Source organism: Dendropsophus ebraccatus, chromosome 1, assembly GCF_027789765.1.
Source record: "Dendropsophus ebraccatus isolate aDenEbr1 chromosome 1, aDenEbr1.pat, whole genome shotgun sequence".
NCBI classification, from domain to species: Eukaryota; Metazoa; Chordata; class Amphibia; order Anura; family Hylidae; genus Dendropsophus; species Dendropsophus ebraccatus.
The window spans coordinates 90,185,916-90,208,401 of record NC_091454.1 but is presented as its reverse complement, the minus strand read 5'-3'; the positions used below and the strand labels follow the sequence as shown (position 1 = coordinate 90,208,401).

General features: G+C 45.6%; 1 protein-coding gene across 2 annotated transcripts in view; it reads right to left on the bottom strand.

The window, feature by feature from the left end:
- The window catches only part of CPM (carboxypeptidase M), a 141,499-nt gene that overhangs the window by 110,950 nt on the left and 8,063 nt on the right, over nucleotides 1-22,486 (bottom strand). For both annotated transcript variants that reach the window (XM_069955869.1, XM_069955863.1), the window contains one exon: nucleotides 5,556-5,634. In XM_069955869.1, the coding sequence (XP_069811970.1) occupies nucleotides 5,556-5,621 (66 nt within the window). In that variant the 5' untranslated portion in view covers nucleotides 5,622-5,634. Of the gene's footprint in view, nucleotides 1-5,555; nucleotides 5,635-22,486 lie in introns of those variants that run through there.

The following is a 22,486-nucleotide window of genomic DNA, read 5'->3' as shown; positions in this document are numbered from 1 at the left end:
TTTGAAATTCTTTGCTTCTAAAAAAAAAAAGGCACATGACAAAAATTAGTTAGTAAGTCACATTATCAATATGTCCTCTTTATTCTGGCTACATTTCGTAAACATATTTCACTTTTTTAGGGTGTTACGAGGCTTAGAAATGTATCAGCAAATAATCAAATTTTCATGAAATTTCCAAAACTGATTTTTTTGGGGACCAGTTCTTTTTTTAAGTTGATTTAGGAGGCTTGTATACTGGAAACTCCCATAAGTGACCCCAGTTTGGAAACTAGACACCTTAAAGAATTAATCTAGGGGTATAATGAGCATTTTAACCCTACAGGGGCTGGAGGAAAGTATTCACAATTAGGCCGGAAAAAAATGGAAAATAGAAATTTTCCAATAATATATTTGTTAAGATTAAAGTATCTAATTTTCATAATAAACATGAGAGAAAATGCACCCCAAATTTTGTAACGCAGGTTCTCCTGAGTACAATGGTACCCCATATGTGGGCGTAAACCACTGTATGGGCACACAGCAGGCCTCAGAAGGAAGGGAGCGCCTATTAGCATTTCCAGTTCAGATTTTGCTGAAGAAGTTTCTGAGTGCCAGGTGCGTTTGCAGAACCCCTGTAGTGTCAGCAGAATAGAACCCCCCCAAAAGTCACCCCATTTGGAAAGTACACCCATCAAAGAATACATCTTGGGGTGTGGTGACCATTTTGACCCCACAGGTATTAGAGGAAAGTATTCAAAAGAAGACAGTAAAAATGAAAAAATAGAATTTTTCCAATAATATGTTTGTTTAGTTTGAAATTTCTCAATTTCACGAGGAACAGGGGAGAAAACTCACCCCAATATATGTAACGAAGGTTCTCCTGAGTAGAACAATACCCCATATGTGGGCATAAACCACTGTGTGGGCACACAGCGGGGCTCAGAAGGGAAGGAGCGCCAATTAGCATTTCCAGTTCAGATTTTGCTGAAGAAGTTTCTGAGCACCAGGTGCGTTTGCAGTGCCCCTGTAGTGTCAGCAGAAAAGAACCCCCCCCCAAAAAAAGTCACCCCATTTTGGAAAGTGCACCCCTCAAAGAATTCATCCTGGGGTTTGGTGACCATTTTGACCCCACAGGTATTAGAGGAAGGTATTCAAATGAAGACAGTAAAAATGAAAAAATAGAATTTTTCCAATAACATGTTTGTTTAGTTTGAAATTTCTCAATTTCACGAGAAACAGGGGAGAAAACTCACCCCAATAAATGTAACGCAGGTACTCCTGAGTAGAACTGTACCCCATATGTGGGCATAAACCACTGTGTGGGCACACAGTGGGCCTCAGAAGGAAGGGAGCGCCAATTAGCATTTTCAGTGCATGATTTTTCTGAAGAAGTTTCTGAGCGCCAGGTGCGTTTGCAGAGCCCCTGTAATGTCTACAGAATAGACCCCCCCCCCAAACGTCACCCCATTTTGGAAAGTACACCCCTCAAGGAATTCATCTTGGGGTGTGGTGAGCATTTTGACCCCACAGGTATTGCAGGAAAGTATTCAAAACTAGACCGTAAAAATGAAAAAAATTTAATTTTTCCAATAACATGTTTGTTTAGTTTGAAATTTCTCAATTTCACTAGGAACAGGGGAGAAAAAGCACCCCAAAATTTGTAACGGAGGTTCTCCTGAGTACAATGGTACCCCATATGTGGGCATAAACCACTGTATGGGCACACAGCAGGGCTCAGAAGAGAAGGAAAGTCATTTTAGTTACAGGCAGTATGTGGGTGTTTACTGGTTATCTGGGGTGGTAATAGACAATCTCGGGGTGTTTACTGGCTATCTGAGGTGGCAACAGGCAATCTGGTGGGGTTATGGGCAATCTGGGGTGGTTACGAGCAGTCTGTGCCAATCTGGGGTGGTTACGGTCAATCTGGGGTGGTCATGGGCAATCTGGGGTGGTTACGGGCAATCTGGGGTGTTTACTGGCTGTATGGGATGGTTATGGGCAATCTTGGGGTGTTTACTGGCTATCTAGGGGTGGTTACTGGCTATCTGGGGTGGTGATGGGCAATCTGGGGGTGTTCACTGGCTATCTGGGGTGGTGACAGGCAATCTGGTGGTGTTCACTGACTATCTAGGGTTGCCGCGGGCAATCTGGGGTGGTGACGGGAAATCTGGGGTGGTGACGGGCAATCTGGGGTGGTTGCGAGCAATCTGTGGTGGTTACAGGCAATTTGGGGTAGTTACAGGCAGTCTGTGGCAATCTGGGGTGGTTACAGGCTGTCTGGAATGGTTATGGGCTATCGGGGGATACGGGCAATCTGGGGAGATTACGGGCGATCTGGGGAGATTACGGGCAATCTGGGGTAGTGACAGGCAATCTGGGGTGGTGACGGGCAATCTGGGGTGGTTATGGGCTGTCTGGGATGGTTATGGGCTGTCTGGGATGGTTATGGGCTATCTGGGGTGGATACGGGCAATCTGGGGTGGATACGGACAATCTGGGGAGATTACAGGCAATCTAGGGTGGTTACAGGCAATCTGGGGTGGTTACGGGCAATCTGGGGTGGTTACGAGCAATCTGGGGTGGTGACGGGCAATCTGGGGTGGTGGTGGTGGAGAGAATGAAGCTTTGATCATTTTTAGGAATCCATCACTGTGAACAGAGTCTGTTCACAGTGATGGCGGAGGCCATCTTGGATCAGATGGACGCCCAGGGAGGGGAGGGTCAGTGGCCAGGTCACTAGGGTTAATTCTGGGGACAGGGGGGGGACATGTTCTCATCTCCTCTCACTGTGAATTCACGGTGAGAAGAGATGAAAGCGTTCAGCTGCACTGGCAATGTCTGTTACCGGTGGCCGCCGTTATACTGACCCCACACTCTGCCCCAACCCCTCAGCTACCTCCGATAGCTGAGAGGAGGTGGCTGCGGGCATTACCGGCGCCGCTGCACTATTCTGCACCATCGCCATAAAGAGCTGATTGCAGCAGAATAGAGCCCATTAGTGATCGCCGTAAAAATCCGTATCGGCGGTCACTAATAACATAATACATGTATTCTCTGGGTCGCTACGGTTACGGCGATACCACATTTGTAAAGTTTATTTTAACTATTACCGCTTTGACGCAATAGAAACCATCTTCCTAGCAAAAACCCACAAAAACTGTCGCCGCATTGCAAGATCCATAACGTTCTCATCTTTTGCGTGACAGAGCTGGTTTTGGGCTTATTTTTTGCGGGAAGATCTGTAGTTTCTATTGATACCAAGTTTTATATGTATATGATTTTTTGATCTCTTTTATGACGTATTCTAAAGTGGATTGATAAAATACAGCTATTCTGGTACTGTTTTTTTTTTTTTTTTTTTACAGCGTGTGTCGTGCGATATAATTATTGATATAGTTTTATAGATTGGGTCGTTACGGACGTAACGATACCAAATATGTATATAATTTGTGTTTTTGATCACTTTTATGTAATGTTTTATAGTGTTTGGGGAATGTAATGCATCTTTATTATTGGGGGGGGGCTGTGTTGTGTTTGGTGCACATTTTTTTTCACTTTTTTTTACTTTTACACTAGTGTACATTACTGTACACTAGTGTAAAATACTTAGATCATTGATACAATACATTGCAGTACCTGATGTACTGCAATGTATTGTATCATGCCTCATGCTGACAGGCAATAGCCACAGCCACCCCTGTCAGCATGAGGCATCTCCATAGTGACCCTGGGGACCTTCATTAGGACCCCGGGATCACCATGGAGACATCGGGACCCCGGACGGCGCCCGGGACATCGCGATCATGTAAGTGGACCTGCGGCGCCGTCCGGGATCCACCGGGACCCATTAGATGCCGCTGTCATGGTTTGACAGCGGCATTTAACGGGTTAAACTGCTCGGAGCGGAGAATCCTCCGCTCTGGGTAGTTACAGGAGGGTGTCAGCGGTCACACTGACCGCTGATTACCCGTCCTGCAGCCGCCGCCGGGCGGTAATTTATTCCGGTGCGCCCGCTGTTAAAAGGCGTACGCATCGGAATAAAGCCCATTAGTGGCCGCCGTGAAAAGGCAGCACTGCGGTAACTAAGGGGTTAAGTATGGCTAGCTTTGCAAAAAGACAACTTGCTGCTGAGATGATAAAGTTGGTGGTTGAGGTGAAGCAGGAGAGGGAACAAAGACCGGAAAAATGGTTAAAGCAGTGACTACAACAGAGTGATAGCCTTTCACATATGCCACTCTTAGCCGAGCAAGGACAAACATCCTGGAATTAACGTATATATTTACGAATATCAGAGGAGTCCTTCTTACAGCTACTTTCTCTGGTAAAGCCATTTACACTAAAAAAAGACACAGTAATGCGGCAGTCAATCCCACCGGAACAGCAGCTTACTGCAAACTTACGTTTTTTTGGTACAGGGAGATCATTGCAGGACGTGTGAGATGTGTGAAGCCATTGTCTTGGCATTTAAGTATGAATATTTCAAGGTAAAAAATCTTAACTTTCTGTAAAAACTTCTATGGTACTCTGCCATTTGTAAACCTTGAAAACTCTTAAATGTACTTAACATATCATCACCCCTGATAATATCCCCATATAGTACTCACAAATATCGTGGTATTGCACAATAGTCGGTTATATAGTACTTAACATTTGATTACAATTTGAAGCATCTTTTAACGCTCTATTTAACGCTCTAACGGGCCGCCGCCGCACCCCCTCTCTGTCCTATGCAGCCGCCAGTGTCCCGCTGCAGGGACCCGGCTCTGCTGCTAGTTCGGCCCCCGGGGGCGTCTCACCTTGCCCCGCTCCTGTCTCCGTCTGTCTCGGCCGGCACATGCGTCCCCGCCTCCTAGGGCGCGCACGCCGGCTGTCATAGATTTAAAGGGCCAGTACGCTCCTAATTGGTGTATGCATACAATCACTCCCTATAAATCGCAGCATGCACTTTTCTTCGTGTTGGAGCCTCTATATGCTTCCCTTAGTGTTTTGGCCCAGCTCCCTGTTGTTCCTGTCCGTTGCCCGTGTCTGCTGTTCCTGTCCGCTGCCCTTGTCCGTAGTTCCTGTCCATTGCCTCTACCACCTGCGGTTACGCTTAAGACCACCACCTGCTCAGTCACCTGCCTACTGCTCCCGCCTACTGCTTCCCCTTGCCCGCCGTCACTAGCAAACCAAGCCAGGGGTAGCGACCTGGGGGTCTCCTGCCGCAACAAGCCCATCCCGCCTTGCGGTGGCCTCCAGTGAAAACCAGCGGCCCCTTAGACTCCGCTCCCTGGTGCGGTTTATCGCTGGTGATGGTACAGAGGATCCACGACTCCAGTCGTTACACTGTCGCACATAGCCTAAAACCAGCCCTGCTCCTGTGACACCATGGTGTAGGTAAAGTGAGAAAATTCCCCTTTTCCCATTAATTACACAAAAAAATCTAAACAATTAAAACAAGTCAACATATCGCCATATTCAGAAATGCCTGAATTATTTTCCCTGCGTTGTTAACACAGTAAAAGAAAACAGCTGATAATTGGTCACCTCACCTTTCCTTAAAACTGAATACAAAGTGATCAAAAGGTTTTATGTACCTTAAAAGAGTTTCGATAAAAATGACAGCTTGTACTGAAAAAAGAACAGCCTTCACACAGCTCCATCAGTGAGGAAGTTCTGGGTATCAAAACACAGTTACACAAAGCAGTTATTTATTTATTTACTTATTTGTTTTTGTATAAATAGTAACAGATTACAAAAACTATATAAATATGGTTTATCCTTAAAGGGGTACTCCGGCGGGGGGGGGGCATTTTTTTCCTGGGACATCGCGCATCGCGATGCTCCGGTCCCCAGCCGCTTCCTGGTGTCTGACACGGGCCTGAGATGATACGTCGGCGGATCCCGCCTCTTAAACTCCCCATATCTGTCCAGTGCTGGATCGCCACTCCAGGACCCCCGATGGCCTCCAGGATCTTCTTCTCAGCCAAAATCACAACCCAGCTGATTGACAGCCCACTTAGCTAGTCAGTGACTGGGGCAGGATGCTGTCATCACAACTCAGGGGAAAATGCCTTCCAGTGGGGGTCCCGGGGTTGGTCAGACAGCGCATCGCGGGCACGGGAGAGGTAAAAAATCAATCATGCTATTTTTCTCCCCTGCTGCCTGACAACAATTTGTTATGGCTGGACTTCTCCTACTGACCGACAGAATAATGTTAAGATATAATTTTATTGCATTGTGAATGGTATAAAAACAAATCCATGTTGGAATTTTGTTTAAAAAATGGTACATTAAATCACACAAGAAAAATAAAACTTATTCCCTAATAAACATGTTCTACATGTCCTACAGCATTGTCAATAGAAATTTAAGTTGTGGCAAGGATGAGAATAGCAGGGTATGGGATAAAGGTGTGCTTGCTGGGGATCTGATTTTTGGATTCCCTGCGATCACAAAAATGGACACACAACTCTCATCACTGAATGGAATGGTGGGTTTGCCCACTCTTTTCATTCTGTATGGAGCCTAGTACAGTCTTCAGCTAACTCTGCAGCTCCATACAGATTAAAGTGATTGGGTGCTCAAACCGACCCACTACATCACTAAGTGGAGAGACGGGGCCCCGTTCTTGCAGTCATAGAGATCCTGACGTTAGACCACCCACAATCACACGCTTATCCATTATGTTGTAAATCGGGAATACATTTTTATCTCTTGACTACCCCTAAGAAACATAGAAGATTGTCGGCAGGAAAAGACCACTTGGTCCATCTTGTCTGTCCTTTTAGTAATCACTGTACTTTCTTATTACCTTTGGATAGATATATGTGTATCCCAGGCAAGCATCTACTATTCTTTCAGTAAAGTCATATTTTCTCATGTTGCCTCTGATCTCTCCCCCAACTAACCTCTGATTGTGTCCATTTGTTCTTTAGTTCAGTTTTTTTTTTTCTAAAAACACTTCCCTCTTGAACCTTTAGTCCTTTAACATATTTAACGTTTTCGATAATGTCCCCCCTTTCTTTTAGACCAGCGCTTCTCAAACTCACCCTACAGACCAAAGTGATGTCTGGGTCTTACCATGGATCCCATAGATCAATATGCAATGTTTACAGGCGCATAAAGTACGGCCGTTGTTGCCGATGACAACAACGGCCCTACTTTTACGTAGTGTGAATATAGCCTTAAAAACTATTGTTTAGTCTACTCTTCACTTGTCTCCTAATCTCTGTATAACATTAAATAAGTACAAAATGAGTCAATAATGTTCCAGTCAGGGAAGGGACTGTGCGGCTTACAATCACTTTTGTGAAAGCTGCCTCCCTCCCTTGCTGTGCCTCAGCAACAACGAAGGGGCTTCACACTGGTGAGACCCGTCTCATAGTTGGAGAAACACTGCTCTAGACTATACAAAGTCAAATCCTTGAGTCTTTCCTGATATGTTTTATGCCTCACAACCTCCATCATTTAAATAACCTAAAATAATGTAATTTTCTGACTGAGTAATGTTACATATGTACATAACTGTAGTTATCTTATACAATAAAAGAAAATGTACTAGAATCCTATCCAACAAGTAAATTTATATAATTTTTTCCTTTTATTAGTAAAAAAAATTTTTTAACCATAAATCATAACATTACTTTAAACAATTGTATAAAATACTGAATAAAAGTATTTATGTATAGTATTCTTCAAATTATCTCCCTTTCCCTGTCTAAGCTGTTACATGTGTTATTGTGAACTGGCCCATATCCTTTGCATGTTAAATCTATTACTTTGGTGCATTCCCCCCAGGAAGTTCCCACACAGCTCTTAAATTGAGTAGTGATGAGTCTCAATGAGAACTTGTTAATCCCATGAGAATTCAGTACATTTTTAACATTGTAGACATCACTATTGGCAGCGCTTTAAATCCCAGAAACATTGGTATTTTATTCACGCACAGAAGGATAATACATTTGCATTCCTGTTCTTACTAAACCATATTTATTACAAGACATGCATATACAGTCTGCTGTATTTCCAACATGTCAATAACTCTTTTCCCAGAGTAGTTTCTGTTCATATGAACTACCACATAGATGATGGGCAGAAGGCACTAACTAGCAGTACCAAAGGAGAGGACTGACTCTGTAGACAGAGAGGCTGAGATACAGGCAAGTAGAATCCCCCACAATAGTGTATTGCCAGGCATCAAACAGAATGGCATAATCAAAAACCGAGTACTGGGACCAAATAAACCTAATTGGTCAGGAATGGTGATGGCTGAAGGTCCCCTAAGAGGCCTGTGTTGACTGGATATTGGGTGAAGTGAAGAAACTGGCACATGCTGTCCCTTTTAAAAACAACAAGCCAGTATGCATAGATGAGAGACACCAAGCAGTCAGCAGTGGAGAGTAGAATGTCAGCCAAAAAAAAGGACAGAACTTTCAGACCTGGCAAAAAGAGGGGTTGGGATGCCAACAAAATATGACAAGTCAGGGTCAGATAATTTAAAGTGACACTGTAGTGTGCTGTGAAAGAATTTAAAGTGACACTGTCTTCTGTACAAAGGTGTTATGGGTAAATTTAGCAGTTCTATACCCTTTTTTATATTGTACGTCATGGTGCTTCTTTAACCCTTTCCTGCACAAGGACGTAACTGTACGTCCTCGTGCGGGTGCGGGCATTCAGAGCGGGCTCTGCTCTGAACCGCGGCGGTCCCGGGTGCCGCTTGTAGCCCGGGACCGCGGGTATTAGCGGACACGGTCCGATCGCCGTGCCCGCTAATACAGTAATCAGATTACCGATTACCGGATTCAGCTTATCCCTGGTGTCTAGTGGCGGAGATCGCTCCCCCGGGACGTTATCCCGGAGGAGCGATCTCTGTGTGTGCTGCCGGCCGGGGACCTCTCCAAGATGGCGCCGTCCCCGACTCGGCACTCGTTTACTTCCGGCTGCAGCAGCCGAAAGTAAACGAGTGCCTATCTCATGGATCTCTGCAGCATATCTATGCTGCAGAGATCTCTATGAGAGATCAAAGTGTATATACTAGAAGTCCCCCAGGGGGGCTTCTAGTATAAGTGTAAAAGTTAAAAAAAAAGTGTTGTTGTCAATAAAAATCCCTCTCCCCTAATTAGAGTCAGAATCACCCCCCTTTTCCCAGGTTATAAATAAAAGTAAATAAAGAAACAAAGATGTTTGCTATCGCCACGTGCGTAATCGCCCGAACTATTAATTAATCACATTACTGATCTCGCACGGTAAACGGCGTCAGCGCAAAAAAATCCCAAAGTGCAAAACTGCGCATTTTTGGTCGCATCAAATCCAGAAAAAATGTAATAAAAAGCGATCAAAAAGTCGTATATGCGCAATCAAGGTACCGATAGAAAGAACACATCATGGCGCAAAAAATGACACCTCATACAGCCCCATAGACCAAAGGATAAAAGCGTTATAAGCCTGGCAATAGAGCAATTTTAAGGAACGTATATTTGTTAACAATGGTTTGAATTTTTTACAGGCCATCAGATACAATAAAAGTTATACATGCTATATATCGTTTTAATCGTAACGACTTGAGAGTTTTACCCCAGGGCGATTTCACCACACTTTGAATTTTTTTCTGGTTTCGCAGTGTACTTTATGCAAAAATTCAGCCTGTCATTGCAAAGTACAATTAGTGACGCAAAAAATAAGGGCTCATGTGGGTCTCTAGGTGGAAAAATGCAAGTGCTATGGCCTTTTAAGCACAAGGAGGAAAAAACGAAAACGCAAAAACTAAAATTAGCCTTATCCCGAAGGGGTTAAGTAAAAAGTGATCTTTTATTAACTGCAGATTGTACTATTTGCACAAAGGCCCCATTGGTATGGGCCGCCCTAGAGGGGGTGGGGCCTAGACCTTTGGCCCGGCCTGTTCCAATGGTCGGCGAGGGGGTGGGGCCTATGACGTTGTGGGGGGGGGGGGGCAACGGTGGTGCTGTGGGTGGGACTAAGTGGCGCTGTTGCCATGAGGTCCTGGCCACTTAGCACAATTTGCAGTTGATAAAAGATCACTTTTTACTGGAACAAACACTGTGATGGATCATATAAAATAAGGTATAAAAACTGCAAAATGTACCCTTTACACCTGTATAGAGAAGTCAGAATGCAAAAAGGGAGTGACAATGATGCTTGTCAAAGCATGTATTTATGGACCTCACTTTGTATACAGGGACAGTCATACTACAACAGAAAAGAGACCCCCATAAACAGTCTTCCTGCCACTGAACAAGCTGTTCACTGCTGGTTGTTAGGTTCAAAAATGCCTCTAGTAACAAAGACATCTGGAATAAACACAGGAAGTGGGGGTGGACCATTTTCATTGGTATTAGTAATACGTTTTCTGCTCTCTTGCCTCTCCTATTAGCCATAGGATTGCCGCTATCCTACCTCTGATATCGACTTTAGGATTGCTGTTCTCATGCCTCTACTAACAGCTATAGGATTGCTGCTCTTCTGCCTCTACAATTTCTGTTTAAGTTCAGCACTTCCTATGAGGGTTCTTATAGCATCAATGTGTATTTTTGTTGGTATGGTCATCACACATATGGTTAAAAACTGCCAGATACAGATACGTGTGGCTACAATATGTAGGGAAAGGATTTTAGGTTGCATATATATTAGTTATTTTCAGCATATAGCAATGTAAACATATACACATAGAGGGACATGCTGGCAGCTTGACTTTTGAATATGTGATATACCCTGGCTTCCACTTGAAACAACTTCAACCACAATAAACACAGACTATGAAAGAATGCACAAAACACACTTTTTGGTGTTAAATTGGCTACAACATTATTTAATCACAAAACTAAGGAGTCGGGTGAAGTGTTAGGCCACTGGGATTCACCAATACAGCGAGATCCCTAACATTCTGACATACAGCCCCCAGCCAGAACAGAATAAAGGGCACAGTACATTCTGGTTTGCCATTCTAGCAGATGTGCCTTTCTTAGTGTTTCCATTCTAGCTGAGCCACAACACTTTAAAGGGGTACTCCAGCTAAAAGCTTTTTCCCAGTAACTGAAACACTTTAAAAAGTTAGGCTGGGTTCACACTGCGTTTTTGCGATCCGTTTTTTTCATCCGTTTTTTGAAAAAAAAAAAAAAAAACGGATGAAAAACGGATTGCAAAAACAGAGGCAGTTGTGTGTATCCGTTTTGATCCGTTTTTCCATTGACTTCCATTATTTAAAAAATTGATCAAAACGGATCAGTTTTTTTTTTTGTCGGACACAAAAACATTGCTGACACTATTTTTTTTGTCCGTTAAAAAAAACGGATCCGTTAAACGGATTGCAAAAACGCAGTGTGAACCCAGCCTTATATGACTTTGTAATATGCTTCAATCACTTATCTGCTCCCCTTCCCTATCTTTCCCCCCCTCAACCCCCACCAGGAAGTGAAGTAAACTCATTCTTACCTAATGACTGTTGACCCCAGGCTGCTCTGTGGCAGCCATTTTGTGACAATGACATCATCAAGAGTGAGGCGGGTCTAAGCCCTGTTTAGCCAGCCTCCCTTTGTCAGATGACTTAGGTTGCTCAGCTCTGACTGGCTAAGCAAGCTGTAAGTAAGCCATCTAACAGTTTTACAGAGTCAGTTAGACATCACAGAAGACAAAGTGCACCATGGGAAACCAGGAAGTAAAGAAAAAAATTAAGCCACCAACTGGAGCTTCAGGGACCTGCAGACAGCAGGAAATTCAAACGGAGACAGACTCAGGAGGGATGGTAAGTGGGAAAACTATGTTTATGATTTTTTTTTTTTATCAGCGCCGGAGTACCCCTTTAGGGTACATTCACACTTACCGGATCGCTGCGGATCCGCAGCAGATTTCATTTAAATAACTGAACACAGCATCAAATCTGCACCATCAAATCTGCTGCGGATCTGCTGCGGATCCTGTTGGTGTGAACGCACCCTTAAGGAAACATAGCAACATACCATCACCATCAACACCATCTTGTCTGCACTTATATTATTTTCTTTATTATTATCTTAGGATAGATATGTTTTTTTTTTTTTTAAATTGTATATTTTTATTAATTTTTTAACAATATATACAAACAGTCAAATAGACTAGACAAGTCGTACAGGTTTCCATAGAACAATTTGTAGTAGGACCAAATTGGAAAGGCACTTAACAGAGTCCAGCTAGAGTACCTATGCGAGGGAGAGATAGACATTTTCTAATAGCATTATCTATCCCCTGGCTCTCAGTTAGTACACCGATCACTAATTGTTGCCTAAGGGAATATTTAAGGCTAAAGAATAACAAAAGGAACTACTTAGCAATCCAGTCATTTACACGGACATAGGACATACATAGACATAACATTGAAAGGGGGAGGGGGAAACAGTGGGAAAGGAAGGTAGGGGGAAGAGGGGGGATCTAGGATATACCGCTGGAGGATGTTGAGGGAGAACTATACAAGTCCCAAGGAGCCCAAATCTGGTCGAAAGCTTCCATTTTATTGTTCAAAGATGCCGTAAGACGCTCCAAGGAGCGTAGCTCCCCGATCCTCGCCCTGAAGTGCTGGATAGAAGGGGGGGAGAGCTGTTTCCAGCATTTAGCGATCAGAGACTTTGCAGCTGTTAGTAAGACTAGTAATAATTTGGCTCTCTTTTTACGAAGGGTCTTAGGGAATAAGTTGAGCAAACAAAGGCTTGGCTCACAGGGGATATTAATACCGAGTACCACCGATGATATAGCACAGACCTCACTCCAGAAGGACTGCACAAGTTCACACTCCCAGAAAATATGAAACTGGGAGCCTCGCTCTCTGGTACACCTCCAGCATAGTGGGGAGACTGAGGCATTAAGCTTATGGAGCAGCTCTGGAGTGTGGTACCAAAACATCATCACCTTGTAATGGGACTCTTTATATGTGGTACATATCGAGGAAGTGGCAGCACGCTCCCAAATAGTAGTCCAACACTCCGGAGGTAGTGTCCGTCCCAACCAGGATTCCCACTTAGCCATATACGAGTGTCTCACCTGGGTATCCCCATTGGGCGAACCCAGAATGCGATAGATATCGGAGATAAGACCAGAGGTCGAAGTCCCCCTTCTGACTAGTTGCTCAAAAGCAGACGGCTTAGAGACCGTAAGGGACCCCAGGCGAGACACCATGAAATGACGAAGCTGGAGATATGTGAAGCTCTCCGATGGTGGGAGGGCGTGTTTGTCCATGAGCTTGGCAAGTGGAAAAAGAGTACGAGTCAGGGGGTCGACTATGTCAGCAAATTGGAAGAGGTTCTTTGAACCCCATAGTTTGACAGTTGGAGATTGGAGTCCCGGAAGAAAGTCAGGGAAAAGTAAAAATGAGTTTAGAGGGGAGGCTGGGGAGGTCAACCCAAACCTGGTATTACACGTAGACCATATATGGAGAGAGAAACGTATAGGGCCCAGTAGGGAAAGGTGGGTGAAACTCGGTGGTACGGCGTGCCATAAAAAGGAGTTAGGGTGATATGGAGCCAGCCATATCTTTTCTATTTCCGTCCATTTCTTGTAAGCCAAATATCTGGACCATGCTGGGATCTGACGTAGGTGGGAGGCCCAGTAGTAGTGGAGGAGATTTGGGACCGCCAGACCTCCTTGGGATTTGCTACTCATCATGACCGAGCTGGGTATACGGTGTCTCTTAGAGGCCCAAATAAACTTAAATATGGCTCTTTGAAGGCTTCTAAGTTCGGAAAGGGGGATACGGACTGGAAGCGTTTCAAAATAATACAGAAGTTTAGGCAGGATAGTCATTTTCACAGCCGCCACCCTTCCGACCAAAGAAATATAATGAGCGGTCCACTTAGACATTAGTGCCCGTATTTCCCGAAAAAGTGCAGGGAAGTTAGCAGAATACAATGTGGAATATTTGGGGGTGAGGCGAACACCTAAGTATTTAATAGAGGACAGAGTCCACTTAAATTTAAAGTTGGAGCTAAGTTGGGTAATCAGAGGCCCAGACAAATTCAAGGGCATTGCCTCCAACTTAGAGGTATTAACCTTGTATCCCGATAAGCGGCCATAATTAGTTAATAACGCTCGGAGGTTTGGTAAGGTAGTGAGCGGGTGAGACAGGGTGAGGAGAACATCGTCTGCAAACAACATAATTTTAAATTCTTTCCCTCTTACTGAGACCCCTTTAATGTCAGGACAATTTCGAATCGCCGCCGCCAGGGGCTCTATGCACAAAACAAAAAGCAAAGGAGACAAAGGGCACCCTTGGCGGGTACCATTCGAAAGATGGAAGGTCTCAGACGTCATATGGGGGAATTTGAGTGCTGCCGTGGGGCGTGAATACAATGCCTGTATCGCTGTCATGAAAGAGCCAGTGAAGCCGAAACACTTCAAGGTCTCAAACATAAAGGCCCACCCAAGGCGGTCAAACGCCTTTTCCGCGTCAAGGCTCAACATGAGGGCATTGTCCTCCTGCTGATTAATCGCATCTATAAGGTCAATGGCTCTTCTTGTGTTGTCTCCACCCTGTCTCCCCGGCACAAAGCCCACCTGATCCGCATTAATAAGGGAGGGCAGCCAGTAGCCTAGTCTGGTGGCTAGTATTTTGGTGAATATTTTATAATCTGAATTCAGGAGGGCTATGGGCCTATAGTTTGCGCAGTCCATGGGGTCTTTGCCAGGTTTGGGGATAAGAGTAATGAAAGAATGAGACATGGAAGTAGGGATAGGAGAGCCCTGTAAGAAGGAATTAAACAGTGAAAGTAGTTTAGGGGAAAGTTCTGAGGAGAAAGTTTTGTAATAGAGGTAAGAGAACCCATCTGGTCCAGGGGCCCGCCCCGTCGGGAGAGATTTAAGAACATCCGTAAGCTCTTCAGCAGTAATCGGAGCATTAAGTTCCTCAAGTGCCTCAGCAGCCAAAGACGGGAGGCCACATTCAACAAGGAACTCCGAGAGACAGCGGGCACGGGCCTCGGGATCCGAGGGTAAGGAAGACGGGAGAGAATAAAGCTTAGAATAGTATTGGAGGAAAATAGAGGAGATGTCAGAGGGGTGGTATCTCAGGGCCCCCGCAGAGTCCCTGAGGACCTGCGGAGACCGGGCAGCCGCGCGGTCATTGAGCATCCGTGCTAGTAGAGTGTGAGCCTTATTTCCCTTCTCATAGAAGCGTTGCTTAGAGTACATGAGGAGTTTCTCCACTTTATGTAGTGAAAGCTCCTTAAGTCTAGCGCGTGCCGCCACAAGCCTCCGCAGCACCCCCAGGGAGGGCCGCCGGGCCAAAAGGCGCTCCAGGGAGGCAATGGAGGATTTGGCATTTTGAATCGCTAACAAAGAATCCCTCTTCTGTCGAGAACTGACCGCTATACAATGGCCCCTAACTACAGCCTTATGGGCTTCCCACAGGACCCCTTCTGAAGAAACCGAACCCCCATTCTCTAAGAAGTAGTTAGATATGCTCGACTTAATGGAGTCTCGTGTAATTTGGTTTTTCAGTAGTGTGTCGTTTAAGCGCCAATGACATTGCCTAGTAGGGGACAGGGGAGCCTTAAGTTGCACTATTATAGGGCCATGGTCTGACCAAGAAATAGGATCAAGGGTTGCGCTCTGCAGAAGCCTGACCGTAGGTATGTTACCAAAGAAGTAGTCTATGCGGGAGTGTAAATTATGGGGGTGAGAAAAAAAAGTGTACCCTCTCTCCGTAGGGTGATCGAGTCTCCATAGGTCATACAGCTTATGAGCACGAATGAGCTTGCGGAACTCCGTTGAGAGTCTGGCTTGATCTGCCGGGGTAGGTCGGCCTTGTACTGAATGTCTGTCCATCTGCTCCGAGAAGGGCAAGTTAAAGTCCCCACCCAAGATTCTAGGAGCCGGGGGATATTTTGACAGCCTATTTAAAACTCTACGGAGAAAGGGTATTTGAGATCGATTAGGGGCATAGATGTTACAAAAGATAAATTGCCGGCCTTGGAGAGTTCCATCTACAATGACAAATCTCCCCCCTGGGTCCGCAAAGGAGGAGGTGACCTGAATGGGGCATGCTTGAGAAAATAAAATAGCCACTCCAGCCGTCTTATTGCCTCTGGAGGCAGAGATGACAGTGGGGAAGGAGTGACGAGTAAATCGAAAAGTGGCCTCCTGATCAAAGTGTGTCTCTTGGAGAAAGGCTATGTCAGCATGGAGGTTGCGGAGTTCCTTCAGGAGTAACCGTCTCTTAACATTGGAATTGAGGCCTTTTACATTAAGGGACACATATTTAACCATTGGTACAGTATAGGGTAGGAACCATGCTAATGTAGCCACTTACCCAGTTCCGGCCTCTCAATGGGAATAGTCTCCGGAACATCTCCTGCTGACGTAAGATCCTAGAAAGAGGGAGGGAGAGAGGGGAGGGGCAGAAGGGAGACGAACATGGAACAACACATAACACACAACAGATATAGAGTCTAACTGGAGAAAGGGCACAAAGCCCAAGATACAGACCCAAGTGGTCCGCAGTGAGGCAAGAACTATGCCAAAACAACTCAGAGGTTGTCAGCTGGCTGCCCCACGAGGAGCGAAGGAGCCACCAAAAAGAAACAGTGAACATTGGAACATACATGTGAGATAAGCAGTACACTACCACACAGCAATGCAGAAAGAAAAACACAACAGTATATTGAGACCCAGAACATAAACTAATAAAGCCCCAAGTTTAGAAAATAGGGGAAATGAAGGGAAGACGGATCCGGAGCCACTTGGTTGGCTCTCTCAAGTCACGGGATCGGGAGGGGAGCGAGAGCCCTCAGAGCGGGGGCGGCGCCTCTTCTGGCCAGATGACTGCCATACTGGGGGTGGGGAGGGAGGTGGGGGAGCTACAGTCCAATCAGAAATTTTTGGGATGGGCAGATCTAGAGCATCACAAAACGCAGGTAAATCAGCTAAGTTGCGGAGCATCACGGAACGTCCATCTCTTCTGGCCGTGAGACCAAAGGGAAAGTTCCATCTGTACGGTGTGTCGTGATCTCGGAGAATAGACAGCAGTGGCCTCAGGAGTCGGCGCTTCTGTAGGGTGATCCAAGAGAGGTCTGGAAAAACTTGTATTTGAGCCCCATCAAAGTCCAGGTCCCGAAGTGAACGGGCTTTGGACATAATACTCTCCTTAAGCGTATAGTCATGTAGGCAGCAAATTACATCTCTCGGGGCCCCAGTTGTAGATTTGGGCCTCAAGGCTCGGTGAGCTCTATCAAACTTAATTTTGTGGGTGGAAGGCTCTCCCAGCATCATGTTAAAGAGGCCTTCCAAAGTAGATGTCAAGTCATTGTCCTGCGTTGCCTCTGGCAGACCCCGTATCCTGATGTTATTGCGTCTGCCTCTATTATCCAAATCCTCAATATGGCGTTGCATGTCATCTAAAGCAGAGGCTTGTATTGACACAGTGGACTGTAAGGTGGAGATATAGGCACGCGTAGAGTCGTGGTCCTCTTCCAAGGTTTCCACCCGTAGTGCGATATGCTGAATGTCTTTCCTCACCGCTGCTATCTCCACTTTAAAAGCGTCTTTTACTTCAGTGATGAGGGATTGCAGATCCCTTTTAGTGGGAAGTTGTGCAAGCAGGTCACGTACCTCCTGTGGGGACGAGGGTCCCATAAGGGACGCTTCAGAGTCTGAGTCCGAGTGTCTGCCCCCATACGAGCGCTGGGCGGCCGACCTGGTAGCTGCTTGTGAGGTTCTGGCAGAAGCGGCCACAATGTCATCATTAGGTTTGTTTTTATCTTTTTTAGGTGGTTTCAGGGTGGCCATCATGAATGTGGAAATGAGCTGCTGGCCCTTTAAGAGTCTGCGGGACCGTATGGAGGCAGCACCAGGGGGGGTAAGAGGGGAGGGAGAGTCCAGGGTACCGGTTGCTGGGTCTAAAGCCAGGGGGGGGAGGCAGCACCCCTGAGAGTAAGAGGTAGAGACCGGGTAATGTGGAGCCTCTGTTGGAGTTAGAGTCAGGGAGGCAAGATGGCGCCCCAGTACAGGGAACCTGGCCTGCGGCCTGTAGCCTGAGTGCAGGGCCCCTTCCCTGGGGGCTTAAAGTATCCGGGGCAATCCAGCGGGTATTCCGCCCGTCCGGAGGTGATAGGTGCCGGGTAAGATACTTGGCTCCTTTGCCTTCAGGGCCATAGTGTCAGGCGGGGGCTGCTATGGTGTAGGAGCGGGGGGGGGAGGCTGACTCACCAGACCCTGAGGCCGCAGCGTGCGAGGAGGCAAGATGGCGGCGTAGCACGTGGGGTCCGGGGCTGCCGTCTACCCGCCGGATCCCGGGTCCGTCCTCCGAATAGCGGGTGGCCCAGAGGTTAGAGTTCAGGCCGGGCTGCTTACCGGCTGCGGAGGGGGATCGCTGGCTCCGAGAGGACCGGAGGAGCTGGGGAAGATGGCCGCGGCTGCAGTACTCAGGCGGCGGCGTCTCTCGTGTCTCTCCGGATGCCCGCTGGAGCTGCAGGGACCGCGGTCGTCAGAGACCAGAGAAGACCGGAGGCTCCGCTCACTGTCTCCCGTTTGTTCAGGAACCGTGGGGTGAGTTTTAGCTGGTCTGGGTCAGTTTCTTTTGCTGTGTGGGTCCGGAGCTCTCTCACCCTGCGACTGCTCCCATCCGCGGCTCGCCACGCCCTAGATATGTTTATGCCATGCATGCTTAACTTCAGTTACTGCAATCTACCAACTACATCTGCTGGACGTTTTTTCCAAGCATCTACTACTCTTTCAGTAAATTCTATGATTAAGATCAAGTGCGATTGAAACGATTGTGGATTTTATGTAAAGCTTCAATAAAGTTTTTGGACTGTACCGAGTTTCTGGAAATCCTTTGCATCTACTACTGCAGTGAACTCACACTGTCCTTGCACCGGAAGGACCGTATTCAGGAAGGGTGCGGCTCCAGCTGGCTGAGTATACTACTTGACTCTTTCAGTAAAGTTATGTTTTCTCATGTTGCTTCTGATCCGTCGGAACAGACAATAATCGTCCAAGAACAGACGAAAATCATTTGGTGTAATAGGGCCTTTACTACTTCTGTTCTGCTAATTGATTAAACTGCCAAATCTGTATTTTTTCATCTGACTTCCCTCTGGTCACTTCACAGTTAACATTGGTGAGTGACATCTGGTTTGTCCATTAACCCTTGCTGTTTCTGTGTGATTGTGATCCAATTCCATCCAGAACCGGGTCCCTGACCTTTTCTATAAAGCGTCTCCTGTGTCTTTATGCTTTGCTGGATATTGAGTCTAGTTCCCTCCTAGCAAGCTCAGCTCCTCCTCAGATTTTCCTGTGTGTTACCTTTGGCTTATCTGATCCGTGCTCCGTTACCTTGGCTATCCTTGTTTTCCACCTGCCCTATAGGCTTTGTTTCTCACTATTCTCTGGATCTAGTTTTGGTACGTCTGCCCGATTATTGTGACCTCAGCCTCTTTGACCATCCCTATTTGTTGTATGCATTCTATGTTGGCACATATCCAAAGTTAGGGACAGGCGACCAGTTGTCCGCAGCCACCTAGGGCTCATAGTGGAAAGTAGGTAGGGACAGTCAGCAGGGACAAGTTCAGGGTCCACCGTCTGTGCCTTCCCCATCTCTTTCCTGACCTAGTGATACCACTAGATCATAACAGGTGGTTTAACCCTTTAAGGACATGGCCCATTTTCGTTTTTACGTTTTCGGTTTTTCCTCCTTGTGTTTAAAAGGTCATAGCACTTGCATTTTTCCACCTAGAAACCCACATGAGCCCTTATATTTTGCGTCACTAATTGTACTTTGCAATTACAGGCTGAATTTTTGCATAAAGTACACTGCGAAACCAGAAAAAAATTCAAAGTGTGGTGAAATTGAAAAAAAAAACTCATTTCTTTTATTTGGGGGAAATGTGTTTTTACGCCATTCACCCTGGGGTAAAACTGACTTGTTATGCATGTTCCTCAAGTCGTTACGATTAAAACGATATATAACATGTATAACTTATATTGTATCTGATGGCCTGTAAAAAATTCAAACCGTTGTTAACCAATATACGTTCCTTAAAATCGCTCCATTCCCAGGCTTATAGCGCTTTTATCCTTTGGTCTATGGGGCTGTGCGAGGTGTCATTTTTTGCGCCATGATGTGATCTTTCTATCGGTACCTTGATTGCTCATATACGTCTTTTTGATCGCTTTTTATTACATTTTTTCTGGATTTGATGCGACCAAAAATGCGCAATTTTGCACTTTGGGATTTTTTTGCGCTGACGCCGTTTACCGTACGAGATCAGGAATGTGATTAATTAATAGTTCGGGCGATTACGCACGCGGCGATAGCAAACATGTTTATTTATTTATTTATTTGTTTACTTTTATTTAAAACCTGGGAAAAGGGGGGTGATTCAGACTTTTATTAGGGGAGGGGGCTTTTTACTATTAACAACACTTTTTTTTTTTTTTTTACACATATACTAGAAGCCCCCCTAGGGGACTTCTAGTATATACACTTGGATCTCTCATTGAGATCTCTGCAGCATAGATATGCTGCAGAGATCCATGAGATCGGCACTCGTTTGCTTTCGGCTGCTGCAGCCGAATACAAACGAGTGCCGAGCCGAGGACGGCGCCATCTTGGACGCGTCCCCGGCCGGCATCAGTAACGGAGATCGCTCCTCCGGGATAAGGTCCCGGAGGAGCGATCTCCCCCACTAGACACCAGGGAAAGGTTGCCTCCGGTAATCGGAGGCAGCTGTCAACTTTGACAGCTGCCTCCGATTAGCTAATTAGCGGGCACGGCGATCAGACCGTGCCCGCTAATAGCGGCGGTCCCGGGCTACACGCGGCACCCGGGATCGCGGCACTTCAAAGCGGGGCCGCCACGCGGCCCCGCTTTGAAGTGCAAGTGAGGACATAGGACGTACCGGTACGTCCTATGTCCTTAAGAGGTTAAAAGAAAAAACTGTAAAATACATAAAATTAGCAATAATTCGTTCCTTCCTTAGATTGCATCTTGAGTACCGAAAAGCGTTCTAGCTACTTTAGGAACCCTGGGGTGGACACCATCTGAATCCTTCCTCCTCTTCATGAATGATCAATGCCGCCTGGCCTCCTGCTCACTCAGCTGTTAGCCAGTGTCTCTGATTGCAGATCAGTCCTCTGTAGGCAGTTTATGTGTGAAAGAAACACTCAGATATAATTGCATTTCTGGCTTCAAATGTGTTAGAGCTGTGGTCTAGGGATAACTCACCTGTCTAGAGATCTGCCAGTGCTTGATTCCATGGTTCAAATCCCCTGATGGAAATGAAATAGAGGTCGTTTTTTTTCTTTTCATTATTGTATCATTTTTAAGGCTATGTTCCCACACAGTATTTTGGTCAGTATTTTGCAAACAAAAACTAGAAGTGGATTTAAAACACAGAAAGGCTATGTTCACACACTGTTGAAATTGAGTGGATGGCTGTCATTGAATGGCAAATAATTGCTGTTATTTTAAAACAATGGCTGTTATTTGCCATTAAATGATGGCCATTCACTCAATTTCAACAATGTGTGAACATAACCTGTGTTTTCAATCCACTCCCAGTTTTGGTTGCAAAGTACTGAACAAAAATACTGTGTGAACATAATCTTAAAAATAATACAATAATGAGAAGAAGAAAAAAGACCTCTATTTTAATTCCATCAGGGGATTTGAACCAAAGAATGAACTGCTGGCAGATCTCTGTACAGGTGAGTTACCCCTAGACCACAGCACCAACACACTTGGTCTCAGAGTTTCAATTATATCTGAGGGTTTTTTTTAGACATAGCCTGCCTACAGAGGACTGATCTGCAATCAGAGACACTGACTGACAGCTGAGAAAGAAGGATGCCGGGCAGCATTGATTATTCATGAAGAAGAGGGACAGGGCTGGTTGGGGTGTCATTTTTTGCACCATGATCTCTAGAGAAAAATTTAGATTTTTTTTTTTATTTTTTAATGTTGTTTTTAAATGTTTTAAAACTTTTTTTTAAATTTTTTTACACATTTTGTATTGCATACATAAGTCCCATTGGGGACTTATACATGCAATGCTCTGATAGCATATACTGATGAAGCATAACATTCATCAGTATTTTTGGCAATTTGGACATACCGTATGCCTGAGAGCAGACTCTATGAACAGATCACATAGATGATGAACAGATGAAAAGTATCTTACTCCCGCCTGCCGTTACTAGTGATCGGGATCCCGATCAGTCAGTGACAGGTCCTTGTCCTGTCACTGACTTCCTTAAACGCTGCGATCCCTGTAGAACATAGGGACCGCGGCTGCCTGTCATTCCCTGGTCTGGGGACAGTAATACTGTATGTGCACGGCCGATCACATTGAAATGGCCCTGCACACATTAAAACCCCTTAACAGCTAGAAACATTTATATGCGTTCCTGCTGCACGGGGTGTGTGCAGCAGGAACGTATATAGCTGTATGGCTGATGTGAAGGGGTTAATGTGTGTAGATGAGTGGTTTAACATTAGAGCATGTCGATTCACCTGAGAAACTGAAAAAAAAAATCCCTATGTCTACAG